At 35.0% G+C, this 17,185-nt stretch overlaps 1 protein-coding gene across 1 annotated transcript; it reads right to left on the bottom strand.

Moving 5' to 3' along the window:
* Positions 1-3,789: 3,789 nt before the first annotated feature.
* On the bottom strand, positions 3,790-16,834 carry LOC143546663 (disease resistance protein RPV1-like). Its single transcript, XM_077038283.1, has 6 exons — positions 16,140-16,834; positions 14,387-15,602; positions 6,013-6,117; positions 5,428-5,664; positions 4,597-5,316; positions 3,790-4,515 (listed from the first exon to the last, which is right to left on the bottom strand). The coding sequence occupies exons 1-6, from the start codon at positions 16,832-16,834 to the stop codon at positions 3,874-3,876; spliced, it is 3,615 nt and encodes a 1,204-aa protein (XP_076894398.1). The 3' UTR covers positions 3,790-3,873.
* Between the last annotated feature and the right edge of the window lie 351 nt (positions 16,835-17,185).

Genomic DNA, 17,185 nt, shown 5'->3' on the forward strand with positions numbered 1-17,185 from the left:
TGACATTATCATTATAGGTAATTATGTAGAAGAAATAAGAAAGTTGAAGGCAAATCTTTTCATAGAATTGAAATGAAGGACTTGGGAAGACTTAAGTACTTTTTTTGGAATAGAGGTACTAAGATCCAAACAAGGAATCTTTATATGCTAAAAGAAATACATACTTGACCTTATTGCCGAAACTGGAACAATTGACTGCAAGCCTGCCGACACACCAATGAAGGTGAATCATAAACTTCGTATGGAAGAAGAGGCCGAATTAACAAACAAATAAAGATATCTACGCATGGTAGGTAAACTAATATACCTATCACATACTCGTCAAGATATTGCACATGTAGTGGGAGTGGTTAGAAAGTATATGCACCATTTCAAGTTAACCACATGGAGGCAGTAATGGGGATCATCAGATATCTTAAAGGGACTATTGGTCATGAAGTTCTCTTTAAGCCAAAAAAAAAGCATATGAAGATCCAGCTATATAGTGATGTAGACGCCCAACGGGTGATCAAGAAGATCTACATCAATATTCTTTACTCTAGTTGGCGGAAACTTGGTGACGTGGAGAAGCAAAAAAACAAAATGTAGTTGCTTTATCCGAATCCGAAGCTGAATTCAGAGGTATTGCACGTGGCCTATAAGAAGTCATATGGATCCACAAACTTTTGAATGAGATCGGGTTTCCTCCAACCAAAGTAAGCAAGATTAAATGTGATAACAAATCTGCAATACACATTTCAGAAAATTTTGTCCAACACGGTCGTATAAAACACATAGAGGTTGACCGAAACATAATCAAAGAAAAACTTGAAGCTGAGATTTTAGAGTTAACGTTCGTCTGATCTGAAGACCAGTTAGCAGATGTTTTACAAAGGTTGTCAATGAAAGAATATTCAGCGATTGTTTTAGCAAGTTGAGCATCAGATATCCGACTACTCAACTTGAGAGGGGATGATAAAAAGTAATATACAAAATAATAAAAGATATTCAAAGAGCATTATATATATCCGTTATTAAAAGATTACATCAACATGAAAACAAAGTTCAAGACCATTGCATAGCAACAATCAAGCAATCAACCTATTTTATTATTATTTCTATGTTTGAGCTAATAAAGAATTTTATGTTGTTCATTTTCCTTTATACAAGATAACAAAATTAAAAAAAAAAAAGAAAAAAGAAAAAAAGATCAGTATACAATTCTTCATATTTTTTAATAATTATTTAATTGTGTAATATGAAGTACCTTGGTTAATTTGATAGTAATGCAAACAGGTTAGATTGTAAATGCTAAAGCCTCAACAATCAATTTTGTAATTACTTTCTATTCAAAGATAATTTTAAAAGATAAGATGTCCACCATGTTGTCAAATTCCCTCATACAGGTTGCCACTTCTATAGGATCAACATATCCGGTAACAATTAGTTTGCCCATTTCTTTATGAGCGGAAACAAATTCAACTCCCACAATACTAGATATTGCCTCGTGTATTTTATCGATTTCCCTTTCACTATTAAAGTTAACTCCCACCTCAATTATCTGAAACGTACAAAGGAAAACAAAAATAAAACCAAAGGTAAGAAAAACCACTTATCTATTTTGAAGTTTATATCTCTAGTTGATTCATAGAAACCAATAGATGTTTATAGAGAAATGTGTATAACTAACCTAAATAATAGTTGATACTTATTTTAATACAAATTTTTGTTTTTTTGAAATAATACTCAAGAAAGCTAAATCATCATACTAAGTGATAGGATCAAATTCAAGTATAATACGTACTTTGTGATATGTGTACTTGAAATCTCTCCGCTCCATAAAGTGCATTGACTGATGAGTTTTTCTCCATCTATCTGAATCTGCAACTTTGTTACAATATTAGTAGGGGGCAAAGGTTGGGTAGGGTCGGGTCGGGTCGGGTCAGAACGAGTCACATGTCAAAACGGGTTAGAGTCCTAATGGATTAGGGTCGAAACAGATCAAATAAAAAAAGGGTTGTTTTGGGTCGGTTCGGAAAGGGTCTAGCTAGGTTGGAACGGATCAGGGTCAAAACGGGTTCGGAGCAAAAGGGGACCAGGTCGGAATGGCTTTCGGGTCAGGACAGATTTGGGTTGTAACAAGTTTCTATCGGAACAAGTTTCTGGTCAAAACAAAACGAGTTTCAGGTAAGAATGGGTTTCCGATCGTAAAAGGATTCGGTTTGGAACGGGTGCGGAAACTCGAGCCGGACCGAAACATGTTCTTAACCGATACTCGTTCCAATCAGAAACTTGTCCCGTACCGAAACTCGAATCGGTCAGAAACCCAATTAAACTCGTTTCGATCCGAAATTCTTCCCGTGCTTTAACCAGCCTCAACCCGAAACCCGTCCTTTGCAGAATCTTGTGTTCTGCCCAAAACCCGAACTGAACATGTTCCGATCCAAAACGTGTGCCGGCCTGAAACTGGTTATGAACCGAAACCCGATCTAACCGACCCCATTCCGAACCTCGTCTTGGATCGAACCCCATCTCGGCCCGAAATCTGTCCTGATAAAAAACAAACCCAACCCGATCCGAAAGATGTTTTGCGCTGAAACTCGTCTTGTGTGGAAACTCGTGCTGGCCCAAACGCATTCTGATCCGAAACCTATCCTATTTCTTTATGAAACCAACCTACAGCGATCCATTTCTTTAAATTTGTCAGCCCACTTTGATCCAAAAATAATTGGGATATTGGTTTTTAATATTTTCAACATTCGCCCTTAGGTAGATAACACTCCAAAATTTACTTCGTCTCCCATCACTCCCAACTTTCACCCTGTTTTTTTATCACTCCCGCGTTAACTGAAGGCTAACGCCGTTAGTGGAGACGGTGACGTGTTTTTTTTGTTTTTTTAAGTTAAATCAGATGTCATGCCTGCTTGGAAAATAACTTTTGTTTAATTTTTTTAATCTTTATAAGCCTATCATCTTCTCCACCCTCCAACCTCCCTCCACAACCACCACTTCCAGACATCTCCACCACTGCCACCACTTATCCGGTCGCCATCCTTATCTACCAATACCTCCATTTATGCACTCTCCTCTGCTCAAATTGAAGTCCGGTTGCTCTCCTCCATTCAAATTGAAGAAGGTACAAGCACAACACTCTCATCAACCATCCAATTAGTTGTCTCCTTGTTGAAACTCGCCAATGATAAGGAGCATGCGGTGGCACTTGGTTTTAGTCGCCGCACTTGATTTCCCGGCAAGCATCGTGGGTGGCAACCAGATTTTAGTCTCGGAAAACGGCGTTGACATCCCACGGTACAGTAGCAACAAGTGGTGGGTCTAGAAGGATGAACAATTAGGGTTTTGCTACCACACGTTTCTCCGACAATGTAACGACGACGACGATGGCGGTTCCAAGTTCAGATCGCGTTAGAATGGCAATGGAAGACGGTGGTAAGTGTGGTGGTTAAGTGCGGTCTTTGGTAAACACGGCGACCTGGGTGTTTTTGTTAGATCCGGCGACATGTGAGCTTTTCCGGCCGAATCCGAGCAGGCATGACACCTCATCTGACTTAAATAAAAAAAATAAAAATAAAAGCCATGTCAGCGTCTCCACTAACGGTGTTAGCCTTTAGTTAACGAGGGAATGATAAAAACAAATATGGTGAAAGTTCGGAGTGGTGGGAGATAAAGTGAATGTTGAGAGTGTTATCTACCAATTGGCGAAAGTGAGGAGTATTAAAAACTAATATCCCAAAATAATTAGGTGGAATTTCAACCGACCCATTCTGACCTTTTTAGTTTATAATAATGTCTTACCTAAACCAACCCATATAATTTTAATAGCAACCTAGACTGACCCATTTGAATGGCTTTGGATCCAGATCGATTTAATATCAACTAAAAGCATCCATAAACAGCTAAATAAAAAAACATACCTGGATAGTGAATGTTATGACCAAAGAATTTCTTTAACCAATACGAGGTCTCTAGACCAAATACATCACGACGACATAAATAGTAACAACTCGTGGTCACCTCGAATTCAGACAGATCTCCTCCGATTACTTCTTCCTCTTTCATTATAGAGTTATAATTCTCACACTTCTCTTCTTTCTTTACTTCACTATCCATATACACAATGCTTGCACCACACCCACCTACTATTATGGTTCCTTCCTCGGCAAATATATCCACCCTGACTTCATCACCAACATCTAATATGTTCCCAATTGGCCAATAGCTTAACCACACGACATCTTCATCAACTCTCGGTCTGCAATACACCATTGGGTTGTATACCCAAGTAACACCCTTGCTTTTATTGCTAATTTTGGCCCACAAATTCCACGCGTCATTATCCTTAGAACCCGATGATTTGTATAAGCAACTTACACTTAATCCTTGGATCCTGTTTTTCTCATAATGACACGGCACAAGAAAGAATACGAAATCAGATGATGATATGTACTCGTATGTCGTCAGGATTTGATCCTTTATTCCTTGTAGATAGGTACTCATTATACCATATTCATACAACATCTACAGCACATAAAACTCAGTTAATTAGTTACATATGAAATTATTTGCATGCATTAATTGAAAGAAATTAAGAGAGATAACCTGGGTATGCCAAATATTTCCTTTTGTAATATCATCACCAATCAGATTCACTTTATGATCTTCATACGCTTTGAGCCATTGCAAGTGACCCAGATCTGCTACTTTAATCTTTTTTATGGGCACTAATCTAAAAAGACCTTGAACTTCGGTCAGTTTAAAACAACATTCATAAGAAAACTCGCGCAGAGTGAAACGACCTGATTCGAATGTTACTCTCTCCAGTGATGTGCACCAATCTATATACAACTCATCTAGCGTACTTGGGATACAAGGGAGAGACTTCAGGTTTGAGCAAGAATACAAGCTGAGTATGCGAAGCATTTTAAGGTCAATGTTGTTGGGTATGCACTCAAATGGATTGGCTGCCAAATGTAGGTCAAAGGAAGACTGAGCATGGAACGCCACACAAACATCATCATTGCTAAATCTGAGGTCGCCGTTAGAGAGATCCAACCACGTTAATGATTGTGGTAAGGAAAACAATGGCTGTTTTGGAAGCATCGTTATTCCCGGTTGATTTACATACTCCCATAATTTAGTGCACCCTGTCAAACCCAACCTAGACAAATACTCAAGATCTCCTATGGATTTACAAAGATAAGTGAGACTGCTACAATTCCAAAGCTCCAGGATGTTTAGTCTAGGGAGTCGGTAAAGATTACAAATGCTAACAAGCTTGTCACAGCCCTTAAGATTTAGTATCTTAAGTGAATTAAGAACCTATTCCAAGAATAACAAGTTTAGATTATGATTGTGCATTTCAATTGAAAATGATCTAAACCACAGACAATAGAAGGTCAAATAATAAACAGAAGATTGAATTCCTTTTACCGTCGGAACCTCAAACACTTCCATTTGTCCGTATCTCATATCTATAGCCACCAAGCTGCTAACCAATAACCCTGAGGGCATTGTTTTCAAAGGACATCCATGCCAACACAACCATATCAACTCAGGAAACTTCTCAAAGGAACCAATGAGTTTCACATATTTGAGGTGTAGTAATTTTAGTTTGTCCATATTTGCAAACGAACTTGTTTTAAGGGCTATTGCCTGTATATTTAGAACGAAGCAAATTAATTAGCAAGCCTCATATCTAACTCTAAATGCGCGTCAACTTAATGTAAATTCTGTTGAAACAAATTAAATATTTATTAAAAGGATTCAGGGATCAACAAGATTGACTCTCATTTACATCATATCCCATGTTTATAGGGTCAAATATTTGGTTTCCATTGGTCCAAGAATTACAGTCATTGACAGCTTGTTTACTTTAATTAACATCATTGTACAATAATATAACTAGAGGTTTCTTTTCTCTTGTAAATCATATCGTGCAATACAATTTTCCTTCTAATACAATTTTCTTTTCAATTATCTCTTGATAAGATGGTATCAAAGCATGGTTTTATTAACCTGCTCATCATCTACCAGGTTCACAATTAGCCATAACCCACAACCCGTCACCTTCTCAAACATGGGATTAATTCCCATCCAAAAAGCCCTAAACTTTCCGATAGCCTACAGATTAATCTCAAACTCAATAGCCAATATTATGCACTATGGACACGAATGATTCGGGTTGCCATAGGAGGAAAATCGAAAGCCTTGTTGAAACATTTAATCTCAAATCCGCCAGATCAGAACGATGAAAAACCTACGAACAATGGGAACAAGACGACTTAGTTGTTTTTTATGGCTAATCCAGAATATTGAACCGGTGCTCGTCAGCAACCTAACCGAGTTTCCCACAGCAAAGTCATTGTGGGATGCTCTGGTGGTCACCTAGAGCAGTGGTAGAGACAATCTGCAGACATCAACCTTCACGTTAAAGCTAACGATATCAAACAGAATGAAAATTACCTTGAAGATTTTTGGACTACACTATAAGGGATATGGGGTGAAATTGATCGAATCGATCCAAACCCCATGAAATGTCCAGAAGACATCCAAACATACTCCAAGATTTGGTCAGAACAGAAACTTTTTTCAATTCTTAAATGCCCTAGACCAAAAATATAACCCCGTTAAAAGGGATATGCGTCGATTAGAACCTCTGCCGTTGGTAACAATGAAGGCGCCAATACCGGGAATAATGATCAGAACCCTACTGGATTTTGGGGAGTGGCTATTGTGCAAGATGAGAAGAACATGGGGAATTTTCCATGACCACATGTATTGGGTTCTAGAGAGACATCTCGAAAACCCACCGTCATCTCCATTTTTATTGCAATTTACCATATGATGAGTTAGAAATGCTAAAAGCTACTAGTTTTGATTACTTTATTAAACAAGATTTCATGAATTGTAAAAATTAATCAAAGTTTAGTGGTTTGGCATAGGCTCAAAATTATAATGGAAGAAAACAAGAACCATGAATACTTGATTGCAAGGCCACCGATACTATGAGTTACGATTTATCATATTTCACCATATCGACCAAGCCTGCAAAATTATATATACAAGCGAAAAATGGAGAAATAATGATGTGAAATTCGGGGGAACAATTGAACTTTCTCCGACACTTAAACTTTCTAATTGTCTCTACATTCTCTCAATGTCACATAAAATCCTATCAATATGTCATGTAACAAGAGAGTTAAATTGTTCAGTCCTCATGCAACCCACATTTTCTATTTTACAGAATATCAGGATGTGAGCGTTCATTGGGTGTGGCAATGAAAGAAAAGGGTTGTATTACATGGATGAGGTGACTCAATGTGGCACCGTAATGCTTTCTCATGGAACAATAGAACGTGAAGCCTGGCTATGGCATAAGAGATTGGGGAATCCATCTACGGGTTATTTACATATTTTATTTCCTAATTTATTTCCTTCCAATTGTAAGGCACATTGTGAGACTTGTGTGTTAGCAAAAAGTCATGAAAAACCTTTAAACCGAATAACACAAGGGGTGATTTACCTTTTTCATTAATCCACTCGGACGTATGGGTCCCGCTCCAAATATTGGGGGGGCAAAACCTACGTTTTTTCGTGATATTTGTGGATACACGAATGACATAGGTGTACCTATTAAACAATAAATCTAACGTCTTTGAAAAATTCAAGATTTTTTACACCAAGATCCAAACTCAATTTCAAAAAAAAAAGTAAATTTTCCGTTAAGATAATGGAGGGGAATTTTTAACACTGACATGAAACATTTTTTCCAAATAAAAGGCGTAATTCATCAAACCACTTGCACTCATACTCCAGAACAAAACGGTGTCGCGGAACGAAAGAACCGCATACTGTTAGAAATAACCAAGGCCCTTCTAACCTGGAACAGAAGCTTTTTTTGCCAGAAGCCCTTGCTACGGCCACTTATCTTATTAACTGTCTTCCAACTCAAATCCGAAAAACAAAAACCCCGTTACAAGTTCTTTCGGAAACCAGAAAACCGCCCTCCATTCTTACACTTGAACCCCGAATTTTTGGATGCACCGTTTTCGTCCACATACCTAAGTCGAACAGAACTAACCCAATGCTGTAAAAGTAGGACTCCAATGCCGAGTACTCCCCGAGTAATTTCTACAATTTATGCCACCGAAGAGAGTTTTTATTAAATCCGACTAGTTACCAAGAATCCATAAAATGTGGTCCACCTCAACAATCAAATCTAGTCAGTCAACTTGGGCGGATTTTGACTTTAAAAATAAAACATAATTCACATTTCTATAATATTAGAAAAAATATAACCTTATTTAGTTGATGATTAACAAATTTTAGAATTATTTAGTATTTAAATATGTATTTCTCTTATTTATATTGATAATTACTTATTTTATTATAAATATTAGTGTACTTATCATATTTGACATATATATAATATATAAAAATTAATTTTCTTCATATTTACCATTTCTTAGTCTGATTACACCCAACTTTTCAATCGGTCGCCCAGGATCCGTTTAGCGACTTTTCCAACTTTGAACTACACTCGATCCATGTGTTGAAAAATGTATCTTTGTTGGGTATGGAATAAACCCAAAGGGATATCGATGCTACAATCAAAAACTCGGCACATGTTCACCACTATGAACTGTGATTTTCTTGAAACCGAGTATTATTATGCCTCCGAACACAATGGTCAAGGGGAGAGAGAATGTATTGACACATTAAGTTGGTTAAGATATGTGACATATGAACAAGGGATATGTAACATTCGTTACTTTTCAAACCCGAAAATCCGACCCGTTTTAAATTTTTGGTTTTTATTTATAAATATATGTATAAAAACATATTATAATATCCAACTCCATAATAAAATATACATTCAACATTTCTAATCCCCAAAGTGACACCCGGCATTTTCATTAAATCCTGTTGACTGTGTCAGTAAACCTAGTTAGTTCTGTTAACTAAGTTAATAAACTACCATGCATATAGTGTCATGTATGCATGCATACATTGAGTCAGTGGTGTCGTTGGTTACCTAAGTGAGAGTAACTAGTTATTGATAACTAGAATAATAAACTTGTCACACATGTTATAATACATGATAGGTTATAGTAAATTTGTCACACATGATATGTTACATGTATTATATGTGGTGGGTGAAATTGTGTTACATGCTACATGATTAATTGTTGTATACTTATATGTGTAGGAGAAGTGAATAATTAAAATAACATAACCTATGATATATTACATGATAAGTAACAAAAAGACTAGTACACAACATATGGTTACTAGAAAATGTTTATAATAGAATGTAACATGTCACATGTATTTATAAAATTAATTATGTCTTAATAATTGTGTTAATGATGAGTAAATAACAATTAAGGTTATAACTTTTCGTTTTCTTCCTTTTGGCCGTCCATATCACATCACACACACATACATTTTATTTTTCTAAAATACTCTCAAAATATCATAATCAAGTTTGGTAATTCTTGAAACAAATAGTGATATAGCATTGATCAAGCAAGTAAGTAAGCATGTTTAATATATATTTTGTTTATGTTTCTTTGATTTGGGATTGTGGGATTGAGTATCCAAACACATGTAATCATAAGAAATAAAAAGATGATCAAGTTGATGGTTTTAAAATAAGTTGTGTGTCTTGTCATAAAAGAAAATATGTAAACATTTTGTACATAAATATTATTTTATAAATCAGTAAAATAATGAAATACGTGAGATTTGGTTATAGAAAATGGTCCCTTGATTATTAAAGATCATAAGGATACAAAAATCATGATTTATGTGACTTTTGGTTTAAATCTTCTTGTTGACATATTCTGTGTTTTAGATTGTATATTGTAAAACTTGATGATACGTTAGTGTTTATTATTGATTTGTGATACTATGATTAATTACTTTGAATATAGTTTTCAAAAAGTCAAGAATCATAATTTTTGGACATTTTTTGACTAGGTTTTATTAATTTACAAAATCGGGTTGCAATCCTGATTGAAAGAGAAATTTTCTGAGCTGTGTTGTAAATTGTATAACTTGAGATTAAAAATAGATATGGGTGTTATTCCACTTCTGTAATGTTTTAAATTGAATTATGAATCCAATCCAATTGATCTTGAATCAATTGGCCATATATGGAATTTTTAATAAATATTTACATTCTGTTGTGCTGATAAGGTAGCTGAAAATATGTTGCTGTAGTATATGAATTTTCCTGATGTTTGTGAGTGTTGAAAAATTACAAGAAAATTGTATATTGTTCCTAATACTTGAAATTATCTGTGGGAATTATTTGGTAAATTATTTGAATGTTTTGATTGGTTAGAAAAAATAGGTTTTGGTGACTTAAAACCTGCCCAAATTTATCCAGCATGCTGTTTGGTAAAAATAGTTGTAGTTTGTACGAAGATTGTTGTGTTATATTGGAATATGACTTTAATGGTCAACTTGAAATTATTTGACTAAATGTTTGGTCTTACTTATGAGAAATGAAATTGGTAAAAGTGTGACTTAGTCATAGGGTTGCATGAAAAATGATTAACTGCAAATTACATGATCGACTGTTAGGTTGTGACTATGAATATCTTATGATTATTTTAAGTCTAGATAATTGGTCAAAAGCCACCAACGGGTCTTCGGTCAACATTTAGGGTCAACGGTCAATATTTTGGCCGTCGGTCAACAATTAGGGTCAATGGTCAATATTTTGGTCAACGGTCAATATTCTAGAAATCGCTTAGAAAATACTTATAATGCTTGTATGAATATCTACTTTTTATGAGTCGTCAGTTAATATTAATTTTTATGCTTTTAATTCTAATTCATGATGTTCAATTGCTTCGATTTCATTTACGTACTTTCGGTTTTATTTCAAGTTTGTCTTCAACATCAAGGTGAGTTTCTCACACCCCCTTTTTACTCTTTTACTACTTTTGGGGGTAGCATATATATCCTATCCAAATTATAATTTCGTTTATTCATTATTTACAACCTACAATTCGCTACATGGACTTGTGTGTTTACTTGTTACTTGCTCAAAATTACTTGCACATGGATTACTTCAATATAGTATGATCATACGCCCCCCTTTGCGCTCAATACATTTGTTGTTATGAGTGGAAAAGTGTCTCATTATCCGAGTACGTTGGTGCACAATCCCAACTGGAAAGGACCTTACTTGCGCTTATCTGAGGACGCTGGTGTACAATCCCAGTTGGAAAGGACCTTACTTGCTCATTGCACTTTTTCATGGAATTGTAGATTTTTATTTACATATATCAAAACTTGTGGAAACTCACCAACTATTCATTTAGTTGACTTTATTTTATATGTATGTTACAGATACAATTATTAGAGGATGAAACGGAGAAGACACTAGAACTTAGGTTATATTAATAAATGGACAAGTTGTTAAGTGTTCTTGTATTTTCCTTGTATTTCTTGTTACAAACTTGTGTACTTAATGTTTAAATTAATTAATGATAATATTGTCACTTAATAGTGTCACATGTGTTTTGGGCAATCTGTACGTCATACTCGGGCGTATTCCGCTTTAGCCGGGGTGTTACAGGATAAGCCACCAAAATGAGTCCCATCCCTCCACACTTACATAAGACCTGAATATCAGTGTCACCCAAGAAACTGCTCCCAACCTGATATCCGAGGTAAGTAATACTCCACCTGATCCTATTACTCTACTGATCTTGTTGAAATCCCTGAAATATTACTAATGAAACAATAGAATAAGATGACAATATACAGGAACAAGAAATTCTCTTATACAAGAAGACACGAAAGGAAGATATGTGTTGCCAAGTAGAACAACTCGGGGAGTCCCGCCTAAAAAGATACTCTCCAGAAAAGGTGTCACGGGGAAGTAGACAACCTATAGCTAACATAGGCAACGAAAATTTTTCCATTGAGGCCAAGGCTTTCTCCTCGTCTTTGTATGCTAAGGAAATCCCTACGACTACAAAACAAGCCTTGAAATCAAAGCATTGGAAAGATGCAATGGATGATGAGATGAGAGCTTTGATAAAAAAAACAACACATGGGAAAAATTTGTCTTACCATCAAGGAATAAAGTAGTTTGGTGTCGTTGGGTCTATGCAATTAAATACAAACCCGATGGTACAATTGAAAGATACAAAGCTAGGTTGGTAGCTAAAGGTTACACTCAAACGTACGGGATTGATTATTGTGAAACTTTTTCTCTGGTCGCAAAGATTAATACGATCAGAGTTTTTTTTTCCGTAGTTGCGAATAAAGAATGGCCAATTCACCAATTTGCTGTAAAAAATGATTTCTTACATGGAGAGCTTAAAGAAGAAGTTTATATGGAAGCTCCACATGGATCACAAATAACTTCGAGGAAAGAGAAGTATGTCGTCTAAAAAAACCCCTTTACGGCTTAAAACAATCCCCTAGAGCATGTTTTGGCAGGTTCACCTTAGCCATGAATAACTATGTATTCAAGAAAGGTAACACTGATCATGCACTGTTTCTCAAACATAAAAACAACCTCATAACATGTCTAATAATTTACGTCATTGATATGATTATTACAGATAATGACCATGAAGAAATGGCTAGACTAAAAAAAACTTGTTACAGAGTTTGAAATGAAAGACCTAGGGAGGCTTAAATTTTTTTTTCTTGGAATTGAAGTTTTAAGATCAAAACGGGGAATCTTCAATCTTCATGTGTCAAAAGAAGTATGTTCTCGACTTACTAGCAGAAGTTGGTATGATCGATTGCAAACCATCATATATTCCTGTGGTTGTGAATCAAAAGCTTTATATGGAAGAAAGCGCAGAGAACAAACGGAAAACGGAAGATACCAATGAATGGTAGGAAAATTGATATATCTCTCACACACCCGACCCGATATAGCATAGGTTGTAGGAGTGGTAAGTCAGTTTAGGCATCAACCCCAAAGTGCTCATATGGAAGCAGTCTTAAGAATTTTAAGATATCTCAAAGGGACGGTTGGCCATGGAGTCTTGTTCAAACCTAATAGGCATCTAGAAACACAGTTGTACACCGATGCATATTGGGCAGGAGATAAGGGCAATCAAAGGTCAACATCAGGATACTTTACCTTAGTTGGTGGAAAATCTCGTTACTTGGAGAAGCAAAAAACAAAAGGTAGTGGCTCTTTAATTTAAATGCTGAAGCTGAATTTAGAGGTATAAACAGGGGTTAACTGAAGTATTATGGGTACGAAGGCTTTTAACTGAGATAGGGTATCCACCACAAGAAACTAGTTAGATTATATGTGATAATAAAGCAGCCATCCAAATATCAGAAAACCCAGTACAACACGATCTAACGAAGCACATAGACGTGGATCGAAACTTCATTAAAGAAAAGTTGGAAGCAAAAATCATCGCACTACCATTTGTTCTGTCAGAAGACCAACTTGCTGATATTTTAACAAAATCCATTAGTGAAGGAATCCTACACAAGTGTCTAGACAAGTTGAATTTTGGAAATCCTACTATCAACTTGAGGGGGCGGTGTGTTGAAACAAATTAAATATTGAAACAAATAAAATATTTATTTAAAGGATTCAAGGGATAAACAAGATTGGCTCTCATGTATATCATATCCCATGTTTATAGGATCGAATATTAGGTTTCCATTGCTCTAAGAATTACAGTCAACTTGTTTACTTTAATTAGTATCATTGTACAATAGTATAACTAGAGGTTTCTTTTCTCTTGTAAATCATCTCATCATCTCATGTAATACAATTTTCCTTTTAATACAATTTTCTTTTCAATTATCTCTTGATAAGGAATTCCCAAACATACAAATTCCTATAATTTAGGTAACAATGGCAATCCCAACAATTACTTAAAGTATGAAAATTGGGATTTCATGAGCATTATATTTAGTAATAGAGAAGACACTAGTTTATTTTGGTGTCGTTCATACAGTAGAAATGTAAAAGAATACTAGTGTGACTCTACTCCTAAATTATTTTCGCCACCAATAGGAATTGATTAGAATATAATATGAAAAACGGTCGTGCATGGTGTTTGCGTTGCTATTAGTTCAAGATTACTTCGGAAACCAAAAAAATGTCTTTGTTCTTATGGGATATTGTATTTGTACTACCCATTTTTAAAAGACGACTAACGTATTTTTAATATGTATTTGAAATTTAATTTGGTTATATATTTTCTGTTATGTGGCCTCACCCTTCTTGTACTGATGTATGTCGATTATCATCTATAAGAAAATCTTAGTAAATTGGTAAACTTTCAAAAATAAAATTTACTAAATTTTCTGACCTCTGATGTCATCCCTTGCTGATCGACCTTTCGCATATCGAGCGATAGACCTTCTATTGTATCTGAACCCTAATGCAAAAAGACATCGAATTAAAGAATGCTAGGTTGTGAATGAGAAAAAGCCTTAAAGGTACATATAATACGTATCTTACATATCCTTTTCTTAGCACGCGATAAGATTCAGGATCATGCCAGACTCTGCTACGTTTTGTTAGATCTTTAGATTCTTCAGAAACTACATTTCTTGCCATTTCTTGAAGAAGTTGATGCATCATCAATCGGCCATTAGGTAAAACGGTAACAAAGCATCTGCTAATGAGGGTCAAGATCCCAGATCTAGCATATAATTCATCCTCAAATATCCTTTCCACGTGCCTTGCATATTCACCAACACAAAAACAAGCAATATGTAAGAGCAACTCTTTCTCACTACGATGCAGTAGAGAGTCAAAGCTCTTTCGTAGTACACCTTGAATTTTACAATGGATATTTCCGTTTAATGAATTCAGTGAATTCATTCTACTTCTCCAAATTCCTATCATGTTATTTTTTGCCATTGGGTCTTCATCACTAATAAATAGAGAAGAACCTAATACTTTAAGAGCCAACGGATTTCCTCCACAATATTGTGCTAGTTGTACCGCAATTTCCTTAAAATCTTTCATAGGAGTTTTGGATTGAAAGGCATATAAGCTTAAGAGCTCTAATGATTCAAGATCATTCAACAATTTAATTTTGTGCACCCAACATCTCCAGCATATGGAAGCAAGCCATGCATTTATATCAAGATACCTTGTTGTGATTATGATCTTGCTTTGTGTAGGAAACGCCTTTTTTCCAGGCAAGGCACTTACTTGTTCGTGTTGATCAATGTCATCTAGAACAATAAGCATCCTTTTCATTCGTAAGATCTCTTCAATCTTCTGTGTCCCCTCCGAAACACTAGATATTCTTATTTTCTTTCCACCCAAAACATCTTTGAGAAGTTGTTTTTGTAGCTCAAGCAATCCATCAGGTTGCTTTCCAGCCACTTCAATAAAACTACTGCTTTCAAAATGTTGTTTGTTTAAATTATAGATTTGCTGAGAAAGTGTTGTCTTGCCACTGCCTCCCATGCCACATATTGCTATAGCACTATATTGCTCATTTTTCATGAAAGAATTGATGGCTTCAACTCGAGCCTCCATTCCAGTTAAATGGGCTGGAGTACTCAGTTGTTTCAAATCTAGTTTACACTTAATTATCTCAACCACTTCTGTGATAAAGCTTGCCTCGGATCTTGAACTAAAGAAAACGGAAAAATAGCACATTCAGAGAATGATATATCAACTCTTTATTGTTCTGTTATAATGCATATAATAAATATGTTGTAGTAATTGTAGTATTATTTCTGTAGTAGTGTATGTAAATGAAAATGTAACTACAATCTGATTAAGTCCTAAATTCAATAACTACAATCTGATTTAAGTCCCATTTTTTATTTTTTTTGTATAAATAGGTAGAATTAATAAAGTTATTTCTCCCAGTCAAATTAATAAAAAGTTGCAATATTAGTTATATAAGTAGACAAGGTTTATCCAGTTGCAATGAGGTAAATAGAGTGACTCCAAAGGTGTTACTTTTATATATATTAGGCAATGTTTATAATTTGGCAATGTTCATTTTCTTCATACTGATACTTCAGGTTTTAACACTCCAAATAATATATAAGATTAAGACAACAACATCAACTGGATTTGAGACTCCTAAGCAGTAATCAAACCGATTAACGTTAAAGCAATATTAATCAATAAAACATATATAGATAGAAAACATATATACCACGAAAGTTCCAAGCCAGACAAATTAGCAACTTTTATTAGTGCTGCCTTCCACCGTCTCACGTTAACCTCTGTCCATTTTGATTCTTCTTTTACTTCTATACCCAAACATGCCAAACAATTTGAAAAGCATGTCAAATTTGCAACTTTGATTAGTGTTGTCCATATTGACCATTTAATAGCAAAACTTCCTCTTTGGTTCCTGACATATGATGGATCAACGTGAAAAAAAATTGGTAAAACGAAAAGATTGAGCTTCCTCCTTTGCTCCAAGATCAAGCAAAGCTCATCTAGACACCATCTAGAATTTGCATAGTTTTCGGACAATACAACTATATAAGCTCTAGATTCAATGATTGCGGTCTTGATTTCAGGCTTGAGTTCTTGACCTTTTTCAATTTCATCATTGTCTCTGAAAGTTTGAAGTCCTGCTCGAAGTAATGCCTCATAGAGATGATCGGTAAACGTATTACGTGTATCTTCACCTCTGAAACTTAGAAAGATGTCATACCGGATAGTATGATCATGATTTGGCGCTGAAGTAGATGAGGAAGTACTAGAAGTCATTGAATGATTTGGGTGTGAAGTGGATGATGAAGTACATTTAGCATATGATTTGGGTGTAAAGGCATCAAAAGTCTTGGTCTTCGATTGAGAAAATTCTCGGAAGTGAGGAATTGTAAGTTGTAATACCATTCTTTCAACCTAAGTCATGTTGTGACTTTTTCAATATATAACTAGTTTTTATTCCCGGGTTGTTTTATATTATTTGTTTTAATATTTATTTATTTATTTTTTGAATTTATATTTTATTATTGTATGAAAGTTAATAATATACTTATGGTTTAGTGATAAATTGTTTCACAAATAAATAAAATGTTATAACCCGATTTAAAAGCTATATGGTTTTGATGAGACACAAGACTCGTTTATTTCTTTTACTATAAACTTGGTTTTTTAATTATAAATAATGTTTATGAAACGTGTTAAAATAAGTATAACTTTCATTTGATTCAATTAAGTTGGAAAATAAATCTCACCATTGTA

This window comes from Bidens hawaiensis, unplaced genomic scaffold (assembly GCF_021521415.1).
Source record: "Bidens hawaiensis isolate Kalapana, Puna unplaced genomic scaffold, B.hawaiensis_p1.1 tig00014409_1, whole genome shotgun sequence".
Lineage (NCBI taxonomy): Eukaryota > Viridiplantae > Streptophyta > Magnoliopsida > Asterales > Asteraceae > Bidens > Bidens hawaiensis.

Coding starts and splice junctions, on each gene's coding strand:
- LOC143546663 (XM_077038283.1), bottom strand. CDS start 16,834: ATGGTATTACAACTTACAATTCCTCACTTCCGAGAATTTTCTCAATCG. Junction 5,317..5,427: donor AAGTGTTTGAGGTTCCGACG/GTAAAAGGAATT, acceptor TTCTTGGAATAG/GTTCTTAATTCACTTAAGAT. Junction 4,516..4,596: donor GAAATATTTGGCATACCCAG/GTTATCTCTCTT, acceptor TATGTGCTGTAG/ATGTTGTATGAATATGGTAT.